Source organism: Heptranchias perlo, chromosome 8 (assembly GCF_035084215.1).
Source record: "Heptranchias perlo isolate sHepPer1 chromosome 8, sHepPer1.hap1, whole genome shotgun sequence".
NCBI lineage: Eukaryota > Metazoa > Chordata > Chondrichthyes > Hexanchiformes > Hexanchidae > Heptranchias > Heptranchias perlo.
This window is the reverse complement of record NC_090332.1, coordinates 17651845-17676452: the sequence shown is the minus strand read 5'-3', so window position 1 is coordinate 17676452 and position 24608 is coordinate 17651845. Positions and strand designations below refer to the sequence as shown.

Here is a 24608-nt window from a genome sequence, read left to right as displayed (position 1 = left end):
CCGGCCTGCACCTCCTTGACAACGCGGCAAAGTGCTGATCCAAAATCCCTCTGGTCCTGCTGCGACATCCGGTAACCAGGCTTTGGGACAGGGTAAGGACAGGGGTAGACAGGAAGTCTGGAGGTCCAATCATGCTGCATTTTTGGTGGTGGAACGGGGCTTCTGCAATTTCTGGGTTCAGGTTTTTTTAGGAAGTAAAATTTTAAAAAAAACAAGAGTATCACAGCAGGTTTCACTAAATTATAATATCTCATGTAATCTCACAATATCTCTTTCAAAACAATAATAGTCAAGACAATTTTAGTAGTGCTCGGCAGTACTTTAAACACTTGGGGGAAAGAAAATTGGATGGGGTCGTTTTTGGGCGTAGGTAGTGTGATGTGCTATTACCCCGCACCCAATGACCCCTGCGCAGGCAGGACACAAGTTTCGGCCGGCCCGAGGACTCACCTGCAATCAGCGTTCCAATCCGGGCCTTGCACGTGGAATCAATGCAATTCGCACTTTCCACCACCAGGGGGAGCTCAATCTCTTAAAGGGAGGATGTTTCTTAGAAATCTCTTAAAAGGTAGCTGGTACCTGTTATTTGCTGAAAATAATAGTCTGCTGTCTGTACGTAGTCTGAATGGAGATCAGACATCACACACATAAAACACAGATGCAGGTCCCATCCCTACGTTTACACACTGATGAGTTATGTTAAAACATTGAATAAAGGTTGCGCACTACTAAATTCCACATCCTCCAATCTGCACACCAGACCTCAACAATCTGCCGATCTGAATTGGTACCAGGACTGCAAGTGTGTGTGCACCAAGGTTCTCTGCTGATGCACTAGGGGGCTTGGTGCAAGAGGTGGACAGAAGGAGGGGCATCCTATATCCGTGGGGTGTCCAAAAGGCAGTGTGAGGCAGCGGGGGACAAAGTCAATGCCAGGCGCACAGCATCATGAACATGGATGCGGTGCAGGAAGACATTCAATGCTTTGACGTGAGTATCAAGGTGAGTGAGGTCAACTGTAAAGTGGCGTCTCCTACCAACTGCACCACAAACTACACCCCCCATCACCCACGTACCAACAAACTCTTTCCATCAGTACTCAATTCTTCCAACCAGATGCTTCCTCTCACCCTTATACATTACCACTGTTTCAAGCCACCCACCCACAACTCACAGGCCACACATACTAGCTATTCAACCATGACAGGCACATCACCCAGACACAAGTCTCACTTTCTTGCAGGAGAAGGTAGTGCATATCAGGAGGCAGCAAGTAGCAGTGGCATTTAGCCCCTTGGGCCTATTCCACCACTCAATGAGATCATGGTGGACTTGTGACCTAACTCCATATACCCGCCTTAGCCCCATATCCCTTAATACTCTTGGTTCACAGAAATCTATCAATCTCAGATGTAACATTCACATGTGAGCTAGCATCAACTGCCATCTGCAGAAGAGCGTTCCAAATGTCTCCCACTCGTTGCGTGTAGAAACACTTCCTAACTTCACTCCTGCATGTCCTGGCTCTAAATGTTATGCTATGTCCCTGCGTCTTAGTATTCAAGTCTAGGAGACCTCCAAAAACTGTTATAAATGTCTCGGCAGCCAGAAGCAATAATCCAGCCACTAACCTGTAAATCCTGCATGGTCCCTTTAAATAGCGCTGATTGTGGGGGGCGGGGGGGAGGTCCTCCAGGCACTCTAAGACACTTTCAGATAGTCGAGGGTAAGACTCTGCGTTGAGTTGAGCGTTAAGTCCCAAAATGGTGTCTATCACTTTAAATCAGCGTTGCACACTGATTGAAGCCATTTTCTCCCTACTTTACATGATTCCAGCATTCGTTATTTGCGCCTGCGCTAACTTCTCGACCAAGATGGTGCCCGGCACATCCAAGGCGCCATCTTGGATGTCGGAGAGGCCGTTTAGCGCCGAAACAACAGGCACTGCACGGCCCAATTTAGTGCCCCTTGAGTCCTTGACCAAATGCTTTTAAGTGAGAAAGACAAATTCGTTGGCCTTGATACTTACAGGGAAGCAGGGAGGAAGCGGGGACGACTATCAGCGTAAGTACAGGAAAGGCGGAGGTCCCGCTGAATTTTATGGCAGGACCTCATTAGAATTTCCCGCACAGCAGCCAGACAGATTTGAGAGGCTGGCTGGCTGCTGTGCAAGGCTGCAGTCGGGGAATGGAGAGGAGGAAGGGAGAGATCGCAGCGGGGAGGTGGGGGAGAGGGGTAGAAAAGCACTCACCTGCTGGATCCAGCAGTCCTCGCATCCCTTTACCTGCTTGGGAAACTCGGCCCGCAGCCGTTAAATGCAAAGGGCTGACAAAATCTGAGGCACACAGCCTCATTAACATATTATAATTACCGACTCGCCTCCCGAGAGCCGGTTACTCACCCGATCTCTAACCCGCCCCGGTTTAAAGGGGAATAGGCTCGTTCGCGACGGGTTGGGGTTGCGTTTCCCATTTTTAACAATTTAACCCACCCGCCCGTCCTGGGGGGGTTAAAATCTCCCCATGGAGTCCATAGAGGCCTGTGGGGGAGTCCAAAACTAGGGTTCATAAATATAAGATAGTCACTAATAAATCTAACAAGAAATTCAGGAGAAACTTCTTTACTCAGAGAGTGGTGAGAATGTGGAACTCGCTGTCACAAGAATTGCTTGAGGCAAGTAACATAGGTGCATTTAAGAGGAAGCTAGATAAGTACGTGAGGGGGAAAGGAATAGAAGGCTCTGTTGATCGGGTGAGATCGAAGTAAATAGAGTGGGAGGAGGCTCGCGTGGAACAGAAACACCGGCATGGAATGGTTGGGCCGAATGGCCTGTTTCTGTGCTGTAAATCCTATGTACTTCATTTGTGTCTTCACAAACAGCATTACAGTGAAAAAGGGAACTAGTGAATATGTCAAAACATGCCACACATACACCCAGATCAAGCAGCTTCTGGCTACTGAGTTGTTAATTAAAAGTGGACTTCGAAGGTACCAAAGCCCTTTATTCATTTCCAAGAGCCAGCTAAGCTATGTGACTAATAACCAGGGCTCCCTGTTAAAACAGCCATCAAAGCAGGTAAGCCCTTTGAAGGCATACTAAATGAAACAGACTGCAAATCTGGGAAGATCAGAGATCCAGTGATTCATATTAGTTATTTCTATCTTGTGAGTGAACCTTGTGTTCATCAATCAGGCAAATTTCAACATGTAAAGGAGACATATTAAACTTGTCACCAACCTGCCAATCAAGAGCATCATATAAAGAAACACCCAAATCTAATTATTGTTTTTAGCATTCCCAGCACAGAACTTCATGAATAGGTGTCAGCCTGAGCTCTGTTGGTAGTGCTCTCACCTCTCAGTCAGAAGGTCATGGGTTCAAGTCCCACTCCAGAGACTTGAGCACATAATCTAGGTCGACACTTCGGTGCAATACTGAGGGAGTATGTGTTGTTGGAGATACCATCTTTTAGAGCTCCGTCTGCCCACTCAGATGGACATAAAAGATCCCACTATCTGATATTGGTGATCTGCACGAGGACTCTCGTTTGGTGCCCACAGCTTGCTGGTTCTATTTAAATGAGGCTCAGACCTTGAAATGGCTCTGGCATCTTCACTCCTGGCATGGGCGGGCGGCTCACTCCACTGGCCAGCCACCAAAGTTAAAAAGTACCCCCAAAACATTCAAATTTAGTTCCCGATGGACGTACAGTCCTAGCTCCTGGCTGTGCTGCTAGATAAAAATCTTCACTGCAGCAGAGTGCCCCATGTCAAAGTGGGAAAGAAGTTAACAAGAAGGTATTCAGTGTTGAATGCCAGTGAGGGTGTTGACACCTCGGGGGTGTGCAGTCAGGAGCAAATCCACGGAACCGTGGGAGATTTGGCTGCACAGTGGGCAAAAGAAATGCAGTGTTATAGGGGATTCGATAATCAGGGGGATAGACAGGCATTTCTGCAATTGCCGACATGAGTCCCGCATGGTGTGTTGCCTCTCTGGTGCCAGGGTAATGGACATCACTGAGAGGGTGCAGACCATTTTGAGGAGGGAGAAGGTGAACAGCCAGAAGTTGTGGTCCATGTGGGAACCAATGACAGAGGAAGGAAAAAGGTTGAGGTCCTGCAGTCAGAGTTGCAGGAGCTAGGGAGGAAGTTAAAAAGCAGGACCTCAAAGGTCGTAATCTCTGGATTACTCCCAGTGCCTCGTGCTAGTGAGTATAGGAATAGTAGGATAAGACAGGTTAATGTCTGGCTGGAGCAATGGTGCAGGAGGGAGGGTTTCAGATTCCTGGGACATTGGGACCAGTTCTGGGGCAGGAGGGATCTGTTCAAGATGGGTGGGTTGCATCTCAACAGAGCTGGGACCAATGTCCTTGCGGGGAGGTTAACTAGTGCTGTGGGGGAGAGCTTAAACTAATTTGGCAGGGGGATGGGCAACAGGACGAAACATTAGAGAGGAGAAACAAGGTGCACAGAGGACGTGGAGGGACAAGCAGCACTAGAGAAAAGAATAGTTCAGAAATTGAAGGGATCCGACAGAGCGCAAATGTGAGGCAGTCTATGAGACTGGAGTGCATGTGCATAAATGCACATAGTGTGGTAAATAAGGTTGGTGAGCTCTAGGCTCAAGTTGCCACATGGGATTATGATATAGTAGAAATAACAAAGACCTGGCTCAAAGGAGAGGATTGGGTACTTAATATTCCTGGCTACAAGCTACTTAGGAAAGATAGGGAAGGAAAGAAAGTCAGGGGAGGGGGAGTTAGCAGTATTAATCAAAGAAACTATTATAGCACTGGAAAGGGATGATGTAGTTGAGGAGTCAAAGACAGAATCTATTTGGTTGGAATTAAGGAACAATAGAAGACCTATTACATTAGTGGGTGTATATTATAGACCACCAAATAGTGGGAAGGAAATAGAGGAGCACATTTGCAGGCAGATTACAGAAAGATGCAAGAAAGAACAATGGAGTAGTGATAATGGGGGACTTCAATTATCCCATTATAGACTGGGACAGTAACAGTATAAAGGGCAAAGAAGGGGAGGAATTCCTGAAATGTGTTCAAGAACTTTCTGGAACAGTGTGTTTCCAGCCCAACCAGGAAGGAAATATTGCTGGATCTAGTTCTAGAGAATAAAATGGGGCAGGTGGAGCATGTTTCAGTGGGGGAGCATTTGGGGAACAGTGATCATAATATCATTAGGTTTAGAATAATTATGGAAAAGGGCAAGGAACAATCAAATGTGAAAATGTTTAACTGGAGGAGGGCAAATTTCAGTGAGTTAAAAAGGGATCTTGCATGGGTGGATTGGAATCAAAAATTGGTAGGCAAAACAGTAATTGAACAGTGGGAGGCCTTCAACGAGGAATTAGTTCAGGTACAGAGTAGACATATCTCTACCAAGAGGAAAGGAAGGGCATCCAAAGTTAGAACTCCCTGGATGACTAAAGATGTAGAGATTAAAATGAAACAGAAAAAGGAGGCTTATGACAAATGTAAGGTTCATAATACAGTAGAGAACCAAGCTGAATACAGAAAGTATAGGGATCTAAAAAAGGGAAGAAGAGGGGCAATGAGAAAGTATGAGAATAGATTAGCAGCTAACGTAAAAGGTAACCCAAAAGTCTTTTATAAACATATAAATAGTAAAAGGGTAGACAGGGGAAGCATGGGACCGATTAGGGATAAAAAAGGAAATCTTCTTGTGGAGACAGGGGGCATGGCTGAGGCACTAAATGAGTACTTTGCATCCGTCTTCACTAGAGAAGAGGATGCTGCCATTGTAGCAGTAAAGGAGGAGGTAGTTGCTGAGGGAAGGGTGGAAATTGCAGAGGCTCTGACCACAATCTTTCAATCCTCCTTAGATATGGGGATGGTGCCGGAGGACTGGAGGATTGCAAATGTTACACCCCGGTTCAAAAAAGGGGAGAGGAATAAACCCAGTGATTATAGGCCAATCAGCCTAACGTCGGTGGTGGGGAATCTTTTAGAGACAATAGCTCGGGACAAAATTAATTGGCACTTGGAAGAGTATGGGCTAATAAATGAAAGTCAGTACGGATTTGTTAAAGGAAAATCATGTTTGACTGGCTTGATTGAGTTCTTTGATGAAGTAACGGAGAGGATTGATGAGGATTGTACGGTTGATGTTATGTATATGGACTTTCAAAGGCATCAAATACCACATAACAGACTTGTTAACAAAATTAAAGCCCAGGGGGTTAAAGGGTGTGTGGCAGCATGGATACAAAATTAGCTAGGGGACAGAAAGCAGAGAGTAGTGGTGAACGGATGTTTTTCAGACGGGAGGGAATTATACAGTGGTGATCCCCAGGGGTCAGAGTTAGGACCACTGCTCTTTTTGATATATATTAATGACCTGGACTTGAACATAGAGGGTATAATTTCAAAGTTTGCAGATGACACGAAACTCGGAAATGTAGTAAACAATGTGGAGGATAGTAACAGACTTAAGGAAGACATAGACAGACCGGTACACAGCAAATGAAATTTAACGCAGAGGAATGTGAAGTGATGCATTTTGGTAGGAAGAATGAGGAGAGGCAATATAAATTAAATGGTACAATTGTAAAGGGTGTGTGCAGGAGCAGAGAGACCTGGGGGTATACGTACACATATTTTTGAAGGCGGAAGGACAAGTTGAGAAGGCTGTTAAAAAATCATATGGGATCCTGGGCTATATTAATGGAGGCATAGATTACAAAAGCAAGGATGTTATGCTAAACCTTTATAAAACACTGGCTGGGCCACAGCTGGACTATTGTGTTCAATTCTGGGCACCACACTTTAGGAAGGCTGTCAAGGTCTTAGGGAGGTTGCAGACGTGATTTACTAAAATGGTACCAGGGATGAGAGACTTCAGTTATGTGGAGAGACTGGAGAAGCTGGGGTTGTTCTCCTTAGAACAGTGAAGGTTAAGGGGCGATTTGATAGAGGTGTTCAAAATCATGAACGGTTTTGATAGAGTAAATAAGGAGAAACTGTTTCCAGTGGCAGGAGGGTCGTTAACCAGAGGACACAGATTTAAGGTGATTGGCAAAAGAGCCAGAGGCGACATGAGGAAACATTTTTTATGCAGTGAGTTGTAATGATCTGTAATGCACTGCCTGAAAGGGTGGTGGAAGCAGATTCAATAGTATCTTTCAAAAGGGAATTGGATAAATACTTGAAGGGAAATAAATTACTGGGCTATGGGGAATGAGCTGGGGAATGGGACGAATTGGATAGCTCTTGCAAAGAGCTGGCACAGGCGCGATGGGCTGAATGGCCTCCTCCTGTGCTGTATCTACTATGATATGATAAGAAAATAAGTATACTCTTGTCAGATAATCACAGCATGATATGCATCACCCCTTAATTCATTGTGGGGAGGGGGAATAAAAAGGTTTTATGGAAAAAACGTGCTTTTCCTTGCCAAAATGATTTAATTTTCTTCATAGAATACATATGTGAGTAGATTTTACTAATTAGTGCTCATAATGCAAAGCTTCCTGTGGCAGAACTGCATATCAGGAATTTAGGCAGAGGTCAGCATGACCCATACGATTTTCAGTCCATTAAAATGAATGGCCAGACAATTATGCATGGCCTTCTGACCTCCATACGCAAATTCTGACATTTGCTCCTGTTGCACAAAGCTCTGCAGCAGGAGTATTAATTCATAAAATCTACTTTTCAGTTCATTAACAGACTGAGCTGTGAGACAATGCATTAATTTTCTCTTGGAAATCTTTCCATTTGCTATTCCAACAGAAACACTAATCCTGTATTTTTAAACAGGTTAACGGCTCCATTAAAATAATGGACAGAAGAATTGCATTGAACTACATAACACATTTGTATGCTTATACTACATAGTGGTAATTACACACCACTAATGGCTAAATCATGTATATAGGAGAGGAAAATAAGACTGTTCTGACAAAGAAAAGTATGTCGGTTAAGCACGTTATAGGATACCTCACAGTGGTCATATTTCTCTGGGTATAACTTTGGTCACAACTTCAATAGAGACTATCCAGTCTCACTTATTTCTACAGACAGTTAGGGTTAAGGAATCTCTTTCTGTGTCTGCACTGTAAAGAAAAAAGAAATGCCATGGGCTCGAATTTAGCAGGCCTGTGGGTTCCCAGCGGGTGGTCCTCCGGGAGCGTGGAAAACGCGGACGGCTAATTGTGTGCGTCCCCCACGCGATCGCGGGATAATTGGACCCATTAAGCCCTGCTTCCGGGTTCTGCGCTCCCCAGCTGCGTGCCGGCCGGCTGCGCATGCGCAGTACCGTCGACGCGATGTAGGAGCTCCAGTTAAAGGGGCAGTCTCCCAAAGCCCCTCCTGCTGCAAGCAAGAGGTCTGGGAGAATGGCTCAACAAAGGGGAAAGGCTGCGCCCCGTTTTTCAGATCTGGCACTGCAGCTGATGCTGGAGGGCGTGAGGAGGAGGAGGGAAACACTCTTCCCAGAAGATGGGCGCAAGTTCCCTGCCGCCGCAACCAGGAAGGCATGGGCAGAGGTGGCGGCGGAGGTGAGCAGCAGGGGCAACACCCCAAGGACTTGGGAGCAGTGCCGCAAGCGCTTCAATGACCTGACTAGGTCTGGCAAGGTGAGTACACCAACGCACCCTCCCACATCCCGTCCCCACCATCACGCCAAGCAGATCACAACCCCCTCCTGCACAGCCACCACTGTGCTCCATCAGCAATCCTCATAGCCACTCATTCACCATCCTCGCCGTGCACGCAAGTACCCACCGTCCCTGACCCCACCCGAACACTACCACACACCCCAATCCCCATGCAATGGGATGGGCACGTGGCCCACGCTTCCTCCCATCCGTTCCGCGCCACGCTCAACCCAACCACACCGATGCTCGATGCGTCTCACGATGCAAGACGCACCCACTCACACATCTGTGTTTTGCCTTCACAGGAGAAGAGAAGCAAGAACAATCGCGAAAGGGCACGCACCAGAGGTGGGCCGCCGCAAGTGGTGGAGCTCACCGACGCAGAGGTGGAGGCGCTCGACCTCGCCCGCACGCGACATTGCCTGTCGGTGGCCGATGGCGAGTGTGTCGCTGCCGAAACAGCCGGTAAGGGAAAGCTGACACTCAACACTCATGATCGCGAGTTACTGTCTCATCACCTGCCATCAGGCGCACTGTCAAGTTGGTCCACATGCCTCAAAGTGCCCTCTGTTCTCTTGCAGGTCCGTCTTTGAGTCAAGCGAGCGTGGAGGGCGATTCCTCAGAGGACATGGCGGTCTCTGAGGGTGCATCGTCACATCAGAGCCAACCATCCACCAGCGCAGAGACACGCACCTCGGTGGGTCCCCCTCACCAACTAGTTGGTGTAGCACTTGGTGAGTCACTGCGCACGAGTGAGCATGAGCAGACCCTGGTGGCAGGGGCAGCCGCGGAGGGTCCGCGACGGAGGGTGCACTCATCTCCAGGCTCTACTCAGCCGGACCCAGATGCTGAACCCAGGGGGCCACCAGTGAAAAGGAGAGTCGTCGAGGGCCACCAGCTAATTGCTGAGGTACTGGCAGAGGTGCCGCGCGCATTGTCCACAATAGCGCAGGCGATGGAGGAGTCCACCTCCTGCATGTGGGCATTGGTGGCGCAGGCACAGGAGGGTACCGGCGACACAGTGTCGCGGGTAGGTGCGGGACTGTCTGCGGTGGAGGACAGGCTGGCCTCCCTCGAGCGTCACGCACAGCTCCACTTCGAGTCCTTGCAGGCCCTGACAACGTCTGTACGGATTCAGGGTGAGCAACATTCCGACGCCACCAACAGGCTGAGGGATACACTAGGGGTGGCCTTGCAAGGCCTCACACATGCCATCCAAACTGCCGTCCAGCAGGGTGGAAGGGGTGATGTGGGCCGAGGCCAAGAGAGGGATGATGGTGACCGGGGACATGGAAGCGGGGACGCCTCTCAAGGCGTCCCCACGTCCCACCCGTCGCCCACCTCTCAACCAGTACCCGCAATGGTGCCTCCTCTCCAGGTGGCCGAGTCTGCCCCTGCCCCGGTGCAGGAGGAGCAGTCTGTGGAGGTGCCCTCATGGGCACCGAAACCCAGGGGCCGTCCGCCAAAAGCATCTACCCGGTCAAGGCAAGAAGACGAGCAACCTGCCACTACCTCTGCTGGAGCCACAGGGGTAGCACCACGTAGGGGTTCCCGGAGAAGAATTGCAAAGGCCTTATAATCACAAAGGGAATACACCAGGGTGTTTATTATTTTGTACTTTGTTTCTTATATAATGTCACATTCCAGATATTAAATAGTCTATTCTCACCACTCCTGCCACCTCTCGTCCATTCTTCCGCGGCTTGTGCAATAGTTGCGTTCCGTGGAGGCCATCATGACGGCGAACACCTGCTGCCACCCATTGGGCACACTGCTGTGGGTGCAGGATTACTGGCAGCACTCTTCAGTGGAGGGGGCTGGTATGGCCGCTCGCATGTGCAGGTGAGGAGATGCGAGCGCCTCGCAGTGTCTGACTCTAGGAGAACCGTTGACGTATGAGTGCGTCCCTGGCCCGGCGACCATCCCGGTGAGTCGCGGCTCGGCGCATGGGTCGTCCAACATCCTCTGGCGCGTCCTCCGCCTCCTCCTCCTCCTCCTCGCCCTCGCCTTCCTCAATGTGGGTGGCGGGTGTGGATGGGGCCTCCTCCAGCGGCACCCCTCTCTGTTGGGCCATGTTGTGCAGGGCACAGCAGACAACTATGATTCGTCCCACTCTGAATGGTGTGTATTGCAGCGCTCCCCCAGAACGATCAAGGCACCTGAAGCGCATCTTGAGAAGCCCTATGGTCTGCTCAATTGTAGACCTGGTAGCAGTGTGGCTGTCATTGTACCGACGCTCCGGCTCGGTGATGGGGTTCCTCAGAGGTGTCATGAGCCACGTGTGGAGGGGATACCCCTTGTCGCCGAGGAGCCAGCCGTTGCCGACGTTGGGTGCCTGCAGGATGGGCGGGACGGCGGACTCCCTGAGGACGAAGGCATCGTGGCAGCTGCCGGGGTATCTGGCGCACACGTGTAGGAATCTCTGGCGGTGGTCACAGATGAGCTGGGCGTTCATGGAGTGATACCCCTTCCTGTTGATGAACAGCCCTGGCTCATGCGGAGGTGCCCGTATTGCGATGTGGGTGCAGTCGATTACACCCTGCACCCGTGGGAAGCCGGCCATGGCATGGAATCCAACCGCCCTCTCCATCTGGCTGCGCTCGTCCATGGCGAAGTTGATGTAGTGGGAGGCCCTGCGGAACAACCCATCGGTGACCTGCCTTATGCACTTGTGTGCAGAGGACTGACAGACCCCGGTGATGTCCCCGGTGGCACCCTGGAAGGAACCGGATGCGAAGAAGTTGAGGGCAGTGGTGACTTTGACGGTGACAGGTAAGAAGATGCTGCTTGGTCCATCAGGGAGCAGCTCGTCGTTAAGGAGGCTGCAGATGTCGGCGACTACCTGGCGATTGACTCTGAGCCTCCGTATGCACTGCTCCTCGGAGAGGTCCATGAAGCTGAGCCTCGCTCTGTACACCCTGTGCGGAGGGTAGTGCCTCCTGCGACGCATCTCTCTCTGCGGTTGCCCTCCCTCCTGCTGTGCAGGTGGGTGTGCCGCAGCACCGTGTTGGGGGGCCCCACCTCTCCGAGGCGGACGGCGTGGACTGCGAGGCTGCTGGGGCTGGTCATCCTGTTCGTCCTCCGACGATGTCAACGCACCACCCATCTGGCAGGTGTTGGTGTGAGGGGTTGTGCAGGGTAGGTGGGTGGGTCCTCGGACTGGGGCTGCGGTTTCGTGTCGGTCTGTCCTCTGGCTTGGAGGGGGTTGGTGGAGGGCAGGGGTTGCCCTATGTGACGCGGTGGCCTCCTGCGTGGGTGAGGGCTCTCCCCCGTGGAGCGCACCTTGGCACCTGCCACAGGCTGCTGGCTGCAACACGCCTGGTTTGAAGGGTACTGTTTCCCCCAGTGTGGGAAACTGACTGCGTTGAACCTAAAATCCCACACTTCCTCTTTTGACAGCTGCTTCAGCTCATTAACTGACCACAATGAGCAAGTTAAGTACTCTCAAGTGGAACCCCGCTGGCTTTAATTGCCTGCGGGATTCCCACCAGCGGGGCTTTCGCGCGCAGCCCCGCACGTCAGCGCGGTACCCGGAAGTGGCCGGGATTTCGTCCGAATCCGGTCACGTGATCGGAGATCGGGATTTTCGGGGCCCCCCCCGCTGGAAACCCGCAGGTAACCCGACCCTAAAATCGAGCCCCATATTTCTTTCAATGGATTTGTAATTGAAATATTTCATCTTTTACGATGGCCTTACTTCAACAATACTGATGGTGCATTGTCTAAAAATCAGCCACAAACAGTACAGATACACATTCAGTTGCTGACTGTACATCATATAATATGTCCTTTTAAACTCCACAAAATGAGATTTTTGGAAAGTCCTTCAAAAGTAGAATTTTTACCATTTAATATCTTTACGCTGAATTAATTGCTGACAGTCTTGATATGTATTTTGCTTAGTGGATAGAAATATAGGGGTTGAATTTCCTTGCGTTTCTGGCGCATTATTGGTGTTGGAAAGATGTACGAAATTTTCCAATGTTCAGGGAAGCCGTTTCCACATTTGTGCGCCTTTAAATGGCTTCCCTCGAGTTCCCACATGCTGCTGGAGCCATTTCACGGTGCGCCCATCGAGTTGCCCCCTAGTCTCATTTACATGCAGTCGCCTGTCAGGCAGTGATGCTTCAGAGGAGAGTCGCCTGGATTTACCCCGCGAGTGTACTTGGAGTATGTTACAACAGTTTGCATTAGGCACAACAGCTCTCAGGGTCAGCTGCTGAGGGCAGAATTGAGGAGTTCTTGACAGCGAAAGATTGTACTGATCTTTTATTGAAGGCTAATGAAAGTAGAGAACATTAAAAAAAACAGTTTTTGTATTCTACGTACAGACATTCCCTATGGGCATCTATTCTTGTGCTTCCTGTCTACTGAGATGAACTTCGTAGCAAGTCAGATGCTCCTGGCATGTAGCTGCTGCTGGCTGCATCTCTGGAGGATGCTCCTAGGCTGCCTGACCTTGCCTCTCATGTTCCTCGGGCATGATGCTCTAAAGGGAATGGCTGGAGGCCTGGCATGTGCTATGGTGCTAAGGGACAAGAGTATCATGCAGCTGCGACTCCTGGGTGACTTGCTCCTCATCACCACCATCATCTTCCTCCTCCTGTGCTGTCTGTTGCTGTGGTGGATCAGCTGGACGGGAGGGTAGAAGGCAAGAATGGGTGAGCATCACCCCCTTGGGAGTAAAGAGACAGAGAAGGGGGTGAAAGATTATGGCTATATGATGCTTCAGAGGGCATTTGTGCAGGTGGTCAGTCAGTAACATTGCTCTGGAAAGATGTTGCTGACCTCACCATCTCTCACGGCAAGAGAGAGAAAAGTAGACCCAGTCTTCTGCTTTACACCAGTTTTACATCAATGCTTGCACCAATGGATATGGAAATGTGCATACCTAGAAAACTTCCATGGAACTCCCTCTAGAAACTGGTAACGGATGTAACACTATTTAAAAGGTGCAACATCAAGCAAATTCTGGGCCATTTGTTTGTGAGTGAGGATAAAATTTAGCAAGGCTGTGATGACCCCCTACCCTCAATGACTGAATAACCTGGTGATAGTCACTGTGTACATAAACACTTGAAAAATGGTTACTTGAACAAAGTATTAGAGGACTGCTGGCATCTGTAGAGCTCTACCCCAGCAAAACTCACCACCTTCAAAAGAGCAGGAAAGAAAATATTTTCTCCCAGAAAAGAGCTTGTAAGCACTTCCAGTGGAATACATAAACTGTCAAGGTATACTGTTCTTCAAGGTTGATGCCATAAAACATTTCATGAAATCTTGCTGTCATGTAGCACTTGATCAGAATTCAGCAGCAACAATAAGATGACTTTCTATTCATGCATGATACCACAATCCAGAACGTTGGCTCCTCAGCTTCTCACCCTGGTCAGTGCTTTAGTATTTGTCCATTAGCAGTAAAACTGTTGATGGTTGGTATAATTCCTTCAATATCATGAACAAAAAAAATTACTGTCTCTCTCTCTCTCTCTCTCTCTGTGGCTGGCCTAGAAGATTTTTGTGCCTATTTCATCAACTAATTATGGTGCAAAGTCAAGCTGTTGTTTGTTTGTTAGAAACCTAATTGGCTGTGAAAAAGCAGAACTTGACTTTTGCGATTTATAAACACGTCATCCATATGCCAAGTACCACCATTTCTTGGCACAATGAGTATCAGGATCTTTGAATACAAAGGCTGTGCTATTGCTTTGCCATCCTTTTCACACACCAGCGCTTGAGACAACATTCTTTGTCCTCACTAAGAAATGCCAGTACTTGGCAGACACACAAAACGCAGCACTCCTTGCTGTAAATCTGTAACTGTGCATTATTTAACTAATTCCGCACATGCCTCACAGTTAATGCATTTATGAACAATTACTGTTGAAAAGCAACAGCTGCAAATTGTTCGGAATCAAGCCAACCAAAGACAGCAGAGGCTTAAACCTTAAATCAGGAGTTAATTCATTTTCCAAATGTGTAATTATTGAGAAATAAGGGGTCTGCTTCAGCTAATGGTGCTGGTAATTGAATATTGATAATGATACGTCACATGAACTTTTCCCTGTGCTCTTTGAATGTATGGGTCTATTCAATACCTTGTTTTGTTCATGAGAAGACACTTTGACAGATGTGTATTAATTGCCGGTAATGCAAGTAACTGCCTTGGGCTCTCTTTTTTTCTCCTCATCTAACATAATATAATGGGGTTGTTATGCTGCAAACTGGGTCCTTACGCAGTAGCTCATGTCATATAAGTGGGGTAAAAGACGTCCATCCTGTTAAAACGGGTTAACTCTTCCGATGAGAGAACGGTTTCACTTGAAACATGAACCTACCTTTCTCTTCCAGATGCTGACTGACCTGTTGTGCCTTTGTCTCTTTTTCTATATATGTATAAATTATATTTACATATATATATAGATTAAAGAAAGTTGCTTCCCTTTTTTACAGAAGTAAACCATATCTTACCTGAAAGTTTCTGATGTTATAGCAAACATTTCATTTTACTTTTGGGATGGAGACCTTCGATATAATGGGATATCAATAACCCTCTTAAATAGCCTGAAAAATGCACTTTTTTCAAGTGAAAGAGCATTTACTATCAATCTGCATTATCCCAATTATCATAGTTTGCCATTATTATAAAAAGAAAAACAGATGATAGGATCATTATCTATGCACCAAATTACTGTAATTATGTTAACCTTGTATAGGAGGGAGTTGCCATTGTGTCTGTGGAGGGAAGATTGTTGCAAGCAGAAAAGAAAATGAGAAAGTATGGGGGCAAACAGAGGCCACGGTGCTGAGAAAGAGAAGCGGTGGTGTGGAACCAATCACCAATTTGTCTGACTTCTGATCTGCGACAATACTGGTGTATAAATTAAAATAACAAGAACTGTGAAAGTGGAAATCTGAAATAAAAACCCTTCATGCTGTTAAAATGGGTTAACTCTTCTGGTGAGAGAAAGGTTTCAATTGAAACATGAACCTACCTTTCTCTTCCAGATGCTCACTGACCTGTTGTGCCTTTCTAGCGTTTTCTATTTTCGTTTCACTAAATAAATAATTTAATTAATATTGGACAATTTAAGGCTAGAAATGATGCTGTGCGATATTAGCGTATCAACACTTCACACATTCATATGAAATTACTTTGGCTGGGAATTTCTTCAGAGCTTCTCTGGCTCCGCTGCACTTCCAGCGAAGTTAGTGTGGCATTGCAGGATTAGCTCCGAGGAAATTCACGCTTCTTCCATGTTTATTGACAAAATAATTTCATATACTTATTTTAAACAGCTTAAGACTTCCATTAAAATAGCAGATCAAGTCATTTCATTCAAACCAATTGGATGGTAATGCTGCAGAGTGTAATTTCAAGGCTTTAACCTTCTTAAAACAGTGACCTCCTATCATATAAGCAGTACTCGCAAATAGAACAGGTTGGGCACTTTGAGATCTGATAAATGGACGCTTGGTGAGGATAAAATGGGGCTCAGTTGTGATATCTTCCCTGGCTGAATAGCCTGCTGGCATTCACTGTCCAGGCTCACACATAAAGAATGGCCAAATGAGTGAGGTATCAGAGAGCTGCCCATGTAATCATATCCCAGCAAGAATGAGCACCTTCAGGAGAGAAAAGGATATTATTACTCCTAAACACCCTTCACTTTTTTTAAGAATAAATTTGAAATTTATCATTTGTTCATACATTTATAATGTGTATGATACTGACCTTTTACTACATTGGACATCAACAACAATTCTATTAGGATAATGGTAAATAATGCAAAATAAATCTACTGTATATTATGGATTTCTCATTCATTGAAACTGAGAGTGTGGGCACTGAGCTTGGATAGAATGGGATATGCTGAACTGTGACAAAATGACAGCTGCTCAGTGCAGCCTCTTTACTGGCCTCACACAGTAACTCACTTTCTCAACTGCACTGTGCTGGTTCAGTGGCTTCTCCCATCCTGCACATTTCCTGATTTTTAAAATATGACTGAATTGTCACTTTGTGTTAAGCCACAAATGTTTGAGCCAGGCAAGAAATTCTGAAGTAACTGCACTAGCTACTACAATCCACAGTTATCTGATCTCAATTGTCTAATTTTCTGCATTATCTCCTAGTTTGAAGCTTATTAACAATGTTGATTCATTGTTCTACCTGTGTACATATATATATATTTTAAATGGTCGACGGGTGTTTTTGTGACTGCAAGGCTGTTTCCAGTGGGGTTCCGCAGGGCTCAGTACTAGGTCCTTTGCTTTTTGTGATATATATTAATGATTTGGACTTGAATGCAGGGGGCATGATTAAGAAGTTTACAGATGATACAAAAATTGGCCGTGTGGTTGATAGTGAGGAGGAAAGCTGTAGACTGCAGGAAGCTATCAATGGACTGGTCAGGTGGGCAGAAAAGTGGCAAATGGAATTCAATCCGGAGAAGTGTGAGGTAATGCATTTGGGGAGGGCAAACAAGGCAAGGGAATACACAATAAATGGGAGGATACTGAAAGGTGTAGAGGAAGTGAGAGATCTTGGAATGCATGTCACAGATCCCTGAAGGTAGCAGGACAGGTAGATAAGGTGGTTAAGAAGGCATATGGAATACTTCCCTTTATTAGCCGAGGCATAGAATATAAGAGTAGGGAGGTTATGCTGGAACTGTATAAAACACTGGTTAGCCACAGCTTGAGTACTGTGTACAGTTCTGGTCACCACATTACAGGAAGGATGTAATTGCACTAGAGAGGGTACAGAGGAGATTTGCGAGGATGTTGCCTGGACTGGAGAATTTTAACTATGAGGAAAGATTGGATTGGCTGGGCTTATTCACTTTGGAACAGAGGAGCCTGAGGGGTGACTTAATTGAGGTGTACAAAATTATGAGGGACCTAGATAGAGTGGATAGGAAGGACCTATTCCCCTTAGCAGAGAGGTCAATAACCAGGGGACTAGGATTTAAAGTAATAGGCAGAAGGATTAGAGGAGAGCTAAGGAAAAAAATTTTCAACCAGAGGGTGGTAGGGGTCTGGAACTCACTGCCTGAAAGGGTGGTAGAGGCAGAAACCCTCAACTCATTTAAAAAGTACCCAATGTGCCATGACCTACAAGGCTATGGACTAAGTGCTGGAAAGCAGGATTAGGCTGGGTGACTCATTTTTGGCAGGCGCGGACATGATGGGCTGAATGGCCTCCTCTGTGCCGTAAATTTTCTATGATTCTATGAAAAGCAAAAATAAAACAATGCAGTCATGAATGGTCATAGAACAGTAATGTTCTGCCATTTAATGGGAATGTATTGTACTCTCCCACTCAAATAAAAAGGCATTTACAATAAATCTAACATATAGCAGTTATTGATTGAAATTGTTTTCTTTTTATTTTCCATTTAATTTTTAATTTCTCTTTTCTCTTATTTTCTTTGGATCTCCACAAGGCATGCCTTATTCCCCAGCCCAGGAATTGGGTACGGGATCTGCAGGGACCCTTAAATTCTCACCAATATATTCCCGTATTTTTTGAGGGAGTGGTGAATCAATAAAATCTCATTTTGTTTTGAATTGAGAAAAAAATTACCCTGAAATTTCCCATTGTTTTCTTACCGAGAATCAGGTCTGGAGATGCACAAGCATTGCATCTGTGAGTATTGCACGTTGAAGAACACTGATAATGACTATAGAGATGTTATTAATAGATACAGTACATTCAATGACTATAATATATCATTCATAGCATATACTTCAAAATTTTAACATCAACTATTTCATATTTCAGTTAGACTTTAAAAGTATTTGTGCTTCATGATGGTAAATTTAGCAGTCAATATCTTGCAGCGCACAGTCCATTGACAAATACTATAAATGTACTTTATTGCTAAAATAGTTTGGTAGTACTTTTTGATCATGGAAACTTATTACATTACTTTTGGAACTGCCATTGAGGCCCATAATTTGGTGTCTGTGAACTGTGTAAATAATTGTTGACTGTCATTTCGCTAACCTGTGCCTTGTTAGTCTCTTGCTTGTTCTCTTGAGGTTTAGTGTTGCTCAAAACAAAACAAAAAATTACTAATTTTCTCAGAATTTACCCTGGTTTTTTGGACTTGAATTTTTCTCCCCATTTTCTCCCAGACTTCGATGCTAAAAATAAAAATTGAAAAACACCTGATAAAAACAGGTTTTAAATCAGCAATAAAGACCAACTTTTAATCAGGGGTGTGCTACCCTACACTCTGTCTATTCTGCTCCTCAATCTTTCACTGGGAGATACACAGCAATGATCTGATGTGACTTGCTCACTAAGTTTTCTTTTTTTCCTATGGGAAGTCGCCTGGCCTTTTGCCTGAACTCGCTGTTTGAGGAATTACAGGTAGGAACCTATTTCGTATTACAGTGTGTTGGTGCAGCAACTCCCTGCACCTCTGTGCTGTCTGGGAGGATCTCTCCCAGTGTGGCTGGTTTTGCATCAGAGCATATCCTTTCTGAATGACTGATCAGGCTGAGGCACATGGCAATCTTTATGAAGCTGCAGAGTTTGTTCTGTACATTTTACTTAAAATAATCTTGCTGCTTTATATTCATTCAAATAAATTTGTATGTGTTTTGTTTCTTAAGGGTTTTAATCCATTTTCTGACAAATAAAGAGGAAAGGTTATGCAAACAGTTAAGCATCAACTTGGCTCAATGGTAGCACTCTCACCTCTGAGTCAGAAGGTCATGGATTCAAGCCTCACTCAGGACTTGAACACATAATCTAGCCTGACATGTCAGCAAGGTCTTGATGGGATACTGTATTGTCAGGGGTGTCATCTGTTCAGAAAAGCACAGGACTTCTCCCAGTGTCCTGGCCAACATTCATCCCTCAGACAACACCACAGTAACCACACTTCAAAAGTAATTCATTGGCTATGAAGTGCTTTGGGATTTCCTGATGACACAAAAGGTGCTATATAAGCACAAATTGTTTTTTAACCTGTATAATTAGGTCCCACAGACACCACACATAAAGAATGCTGAAAGTTTCCTAACAGGACCAAACTTTAGAAGTAACTTCACATCGGCTGGAACATTGTGCCACGCATAATACATTCAGGGCTCCTAGAATTCTGCAGTCAGCCCAGCCAAATTCTGCTGCATGAGAACGTGGATTCTGCAGCAAGTCTGTTCGCAGTTGGGGAACATCTCAATACAGTAAATATTTTTTAAAATACCCCCTTAATAATGTAGGAATTAGCTGTCTCAGCAGACATTTCATCCAGCCAGGGGAAAATTAAAATAATTAATTACAGTGGGGAAAACTGTTTGGAAGAGGGGGAAAAAATGACTGGAGAATGTAGAGCACTGCCAGGCTCAGCAAAATCCAGAATTCCTTCAGTAGAAGCACTTATAAATCCGCTATATTACAAACGTACATAAGAAACTTCCAGTAAACACAAGAGCCCAGAAATTCTGGCGGATAATGGGGCAGACATCTGCCAGAAGGAAACTGTGGTGGAACTCGTTTCTGCCAATTTCTTGCTATAATGAGGAACTTCCAACTGGTGGGATCCTTCATCTGCCTTTCTCTTTATCCCAATGTCACTTTTGGGGCATCTTTAATGGCATTCTGGGCTCTCCCTTATAGCAGCTGTACCTGCTGTGCAGAGCCCACCGTCCCACTTCCAAACAGCAATCTATTCCCAGTGCGTCCTCCCATGGAGGCACTCCGAAATCCCACCAGGCCCATGGGATCGGTGCCCCTGTAGCGCGTGGTACTGGCACAATTGCCTACTCCTAAATGATCCTATTTCCATAATTTACTTTCAACCACTCTGGGATTAATTGTATATTAAAGGGATTGATGCCAAAGCTGTGTGATAGCGGCAATGTTAATAAAATCACAAGGAGCCATAAGCAGATATGGAGGCTGCAACTAGGTAACCCTGAAAAAGAAAAGAAATAAACAAATTCTATTTAAAAACATTTGGGTTCTTGCCAGTAAACGCAGACAGGCTTCACTCAAAGCCCCACTGCTCTTGATATCAATTCCTCCCATCCCTATTGCTGCTGTCCAGCATTGTACCATCTCATTAAAATAAAATTAAATGAAATTGTTAAATTGTTGCAACGGGCATGTGTGAGTGCATGCACAGATGGTTTCAATTTTTTTAATGTAATTTTGAGAACTAGTTCAATACAGAATGGTGGCAGCATGGACTGCAGGCAGGAGAAGGAATTGGCACAGAGAAGGCAGATTTTACTCGATGGAGCTGTCCAGCAATATAAATGAGGTTAGGCAGCGGTAGTTTGTCTAACTGGTGAGCCTGGAATATAGCATAAACGACTTATCACTCAGACTCCTTTCTGGGGATCAGTAACAGTGATGCTGCAACTTCACACATTGTGAAGTGCCCCTAAATGCAGAACTGTGGAAGAAAACTGAGCCGGAGGGAATAGAAAATGCTCTCAATCATGAGATAGATGAGCGGCCAGTGAGATTATTTGAAGTGGGAGAAGTCGACACAGACAATTAGACAGGTGTGGGCAGGCTAGGTTTCTGGAGTCTGTGCAGTGAGCACAAATGTTCTGAGGGGTGGAGAGCTGATTAGCATCCGAAGCCCATCTACTGCAATAGCGGTAATTACCATCATGCAGACTAAACAGAAGTGGGACAAGAGGAGGCAGTATTTTGAGTGGTGTTGTAAACTAAATTGTCAAACAAATTTAAGCTCAGGGAACGGTTGGTCTGTTTCTCTGAACTGACAATTATAGAATCATAGAAATGACTGCACAGAAAGAGGCCATTCAATCCAGTGCACTTGTGCCCGTGCTAGCTTTTCAACTGGAATCACTGGCCTGGATTTTCCCCTGGGAATCTTTCTGTTTTTGGGTGGTTGTGTGATTTAGCGCATGGTAAATGGAGTGAGGAAACCTGGAATGTGCTGAACACCAGCCCCATCATATCCACACACCACCCCCCCACCACCACCATGTCATTCCCCTCTCCCCACGACTCACATGTCAGCTTCACACCCCATTGCCTGCAAATGGTACTGGGGTGGGGGGGGGGGGGGGAAGAGTGGAATGGGAACAGGGCTGGGGACTTAGTCAATTTCCCTCACTTATCACCCCAGAACCACTGCTGCAAAAGAAGAACTGAAGAAAGGTAGAAGTGAGGGGGGTTATGATGGCAGGACACAGGAGGTAAGCAATACCCACCTCTCTGGCTCCTAGACCCTCTAAGCTATGCTCAATGTGAAGTTGGGCTTATACCAAGCTCATTTTTAAATTTTATGCCAGAAGCATTCAGGAACTTCTGCCCCTTCAACAGTCGCTCCATCTCTTTGAGGTGCTGCAGCGAGTTCCCTGATGCAGCATCACAGGGATTTCCTCTCTGGCAGTCTTGGGAGAAATCGCTAGGAGCCCACTCCGTGCATTTGTAATTGACCCCAACTCAGGAAAATAGGTTGCGGTAATGACAGGGTGGGGCCAGCGAGAGGAAGTCCTGCCACTCCCTAACTCAACCAGCAGGAAACTGATGGGATCGGATCAGTTGCCAGTTTTACACCCCACCCAATTTTACTTTCTGTTGAACTCTGGCCTCTTGTACATCCTGAAATCCTTTCGCCCCACTTGTGCCTTCAGCCATCTAGGCTCTAAGCTAAGGAATTCCCTCCCTAAAGCACTCCACCTCTCTACCTGCCTATCCACCTTTAAGACCCTCCTCAAAACCCATCTCTTTGACTAAGCTTTTAGCCACCCCTCCTAATGGCTCTTTCTTTGGCTCAGCCTCAATTTTTGCCTGATCTGTGAAGTGCCTTGGGACGTTTTCCTACATTAAAGGTGCTATGTAAATGTAAGTTGTTATTGATGTTGAGCAACCACTGCAGGAAAACGTATGAATATTGACAATGGACAGAGATGGCTGCGCTTGGTTGTGATCCCACCTGTTTGCTGGCAAACTCTGTCAAAGCTCAGACATGAATAATGACCACTCGGGTGAGGGATCAGAGGATGACCAACACTCCATGACATCCAGCAAGGACTCTATGGCCTTAGCTGCACACAATGATATCAACATACCATAGAATCATACATAATTTGGAAAAGCAATGCAATGCATAATATTCACGATATTAAAATAATTTTTTAGTATTATTCAACTTGGGAACGCCAACATACTTTGTCATGAAGTGGTAGGACATGAGTCTGTACCTGTCACTTGCTGTTTTCAGCCCTGCCATAGCAGGATATGTACAAGAGTGTGTTGGTCTAACTATGGTCAGGGATTTTCTCAGAGATACTCCAACTCTGTCGCCGTTCCTTTGCCAGAAATGCAGCAGAAAGTACGTTTATGCACGTAAACGAGACTTCCGCCACACTTGCAGCGAAATTAAGGGGACGGAGCAAGAGCATCTCTGAGGAAATTCCTCCTTATGTCTCTGACTTTCCTTCTCTCCCTGCGGGGGGGATCATATACCTCCCCATGATGGCACACTGCATTCGGAGACTTACCATGTGAGGTATTATGGACCTCAACCTATTTCTTACTATTCCTAGGCACAGCATATTAACCCCTCAGTGTACTACCCCTAAAATAAGTAAGAAGCACACGCTGGGATTTCCTTGGGGGTTCACCATATCTTCGGTGAAAGATCGGCGGAAACCCCATTAATGTGTCCATCTGGGGTTATCCTCCTATCTTCCACCGTAGCTAAGGCAGCCAATTGGGTGAACCCCCGAGGGAATTACCGGCCTAGAATTCTACATATTACTTTCTTTCCAAAAGCGGAAAACTCAATGTAAAGCAAGTAGTATTTTATCAATGCCTGCAAGTCAAATCTATTAGAATGGGGTGAAACAACTGAAACCCTATTTTCAAATGCTTTTGAATGCTCTCTTTACTTGCTGATTTGTAACATTAATAAAATGAACCACGTGATTTTCTCTCAGTTCAACTATACCGTTCTGCATTTGTTTCCCTTACCCTCACTTGACTTCTCAGAGTAATCTTGATCTGGTACAGGAGTCTCAGTGATCAGGGAGAGATCCAATGGCGTCGCCATCACCCAACCTGCCAAACCATTTTCACCATCGGAAGAATATTCCAACTCACACGGTGTCTCAAAATCACAGTAGAATTCTGAAACAATATAAATAAGATGCACGTGTGAAAACAATAAACATCTTACATGAAGAAATAACATTGCAAAGGAGGAATTGCAGTATCCGCGATTCACCACCAGAGTTTTTAACCACAGGAGTTTCCAGGAATTTAACTAGCCTGAAAACCACCCACAATGGGGTGAAATTTCGTCTGGTCGCTTTGTGCTAATGACACCCTGAACACAGCAGGAAGATTTCCTCTGACTACTAGCGCTAGTGAAGTTGCAATTTCATTCTTTTAGAATGCTTTTAAAATTTTGCTAGAATATGAATATATGAAATCGTCCCGCTATGTTTACCATGTTTCCGACATAGCAACCAGAGAACATTTTACCCCATGGTATTCAAAACACTGCAGAAAAATTCAAACATTGCAATCAAAATATTTATAAAGCTTATGTCAGACACCAAGAGCTCAATACTGTAGAAAGCCTAGAGGAGTATAGAAAGTGTAGGGGTGAAATTAAAAAGGAAATTAGGATAGCAAAGAGAGGGCATGAAAAAATACTAGCAAGTAAAATTAAGGAAAACCCATAAATGTTTTATAAATACATAAAGAGCAAGAGGATAACTAAGGAAACAGTAGGGCCTATTAGATGTCAAAAAGGTAACCTATGTGTGGAGGCGGAAAATATGGGTATGGTTCTTATTGAATACCTTGCGTCTGTCTTCACAGAAGAAGGGCATGATGCAGAGATTGTGAAATATTGGATGGGATAAACATAGTGAAAGAGGAAGTATTAAGGGGTTTAGCGTCTTTGAAAGTAGATAAAGTGCCAGACCCGGATGAAATGTATCCCAGGCTGTTAAG

At 45.8% G+C, this 24608-nt stretch overlaps 1 protein-coding gene across 1 annotated transcript in view; it reads right to left on the bottom strand.

Annotated features, from left to right (window-relative positions):
- Window positions 1–24608, bottom strand: part of LOC137324450 (ALK tyrosine kinase receptor-like) — a 693114-nt gene that overhangs the window by 488337 nt on the left and 180169 nt on the right. The window contains exon 3 of the mRNA XM_067988728.1: window positions 23619–23774. Within this exon, the coding sequence (XP_067844829.1) occupies window positions 23619–23774 (156 nt within the window). The remainder of the gene's footprint in view (window positions 1–23618; window positions 23775–24608) is intronic.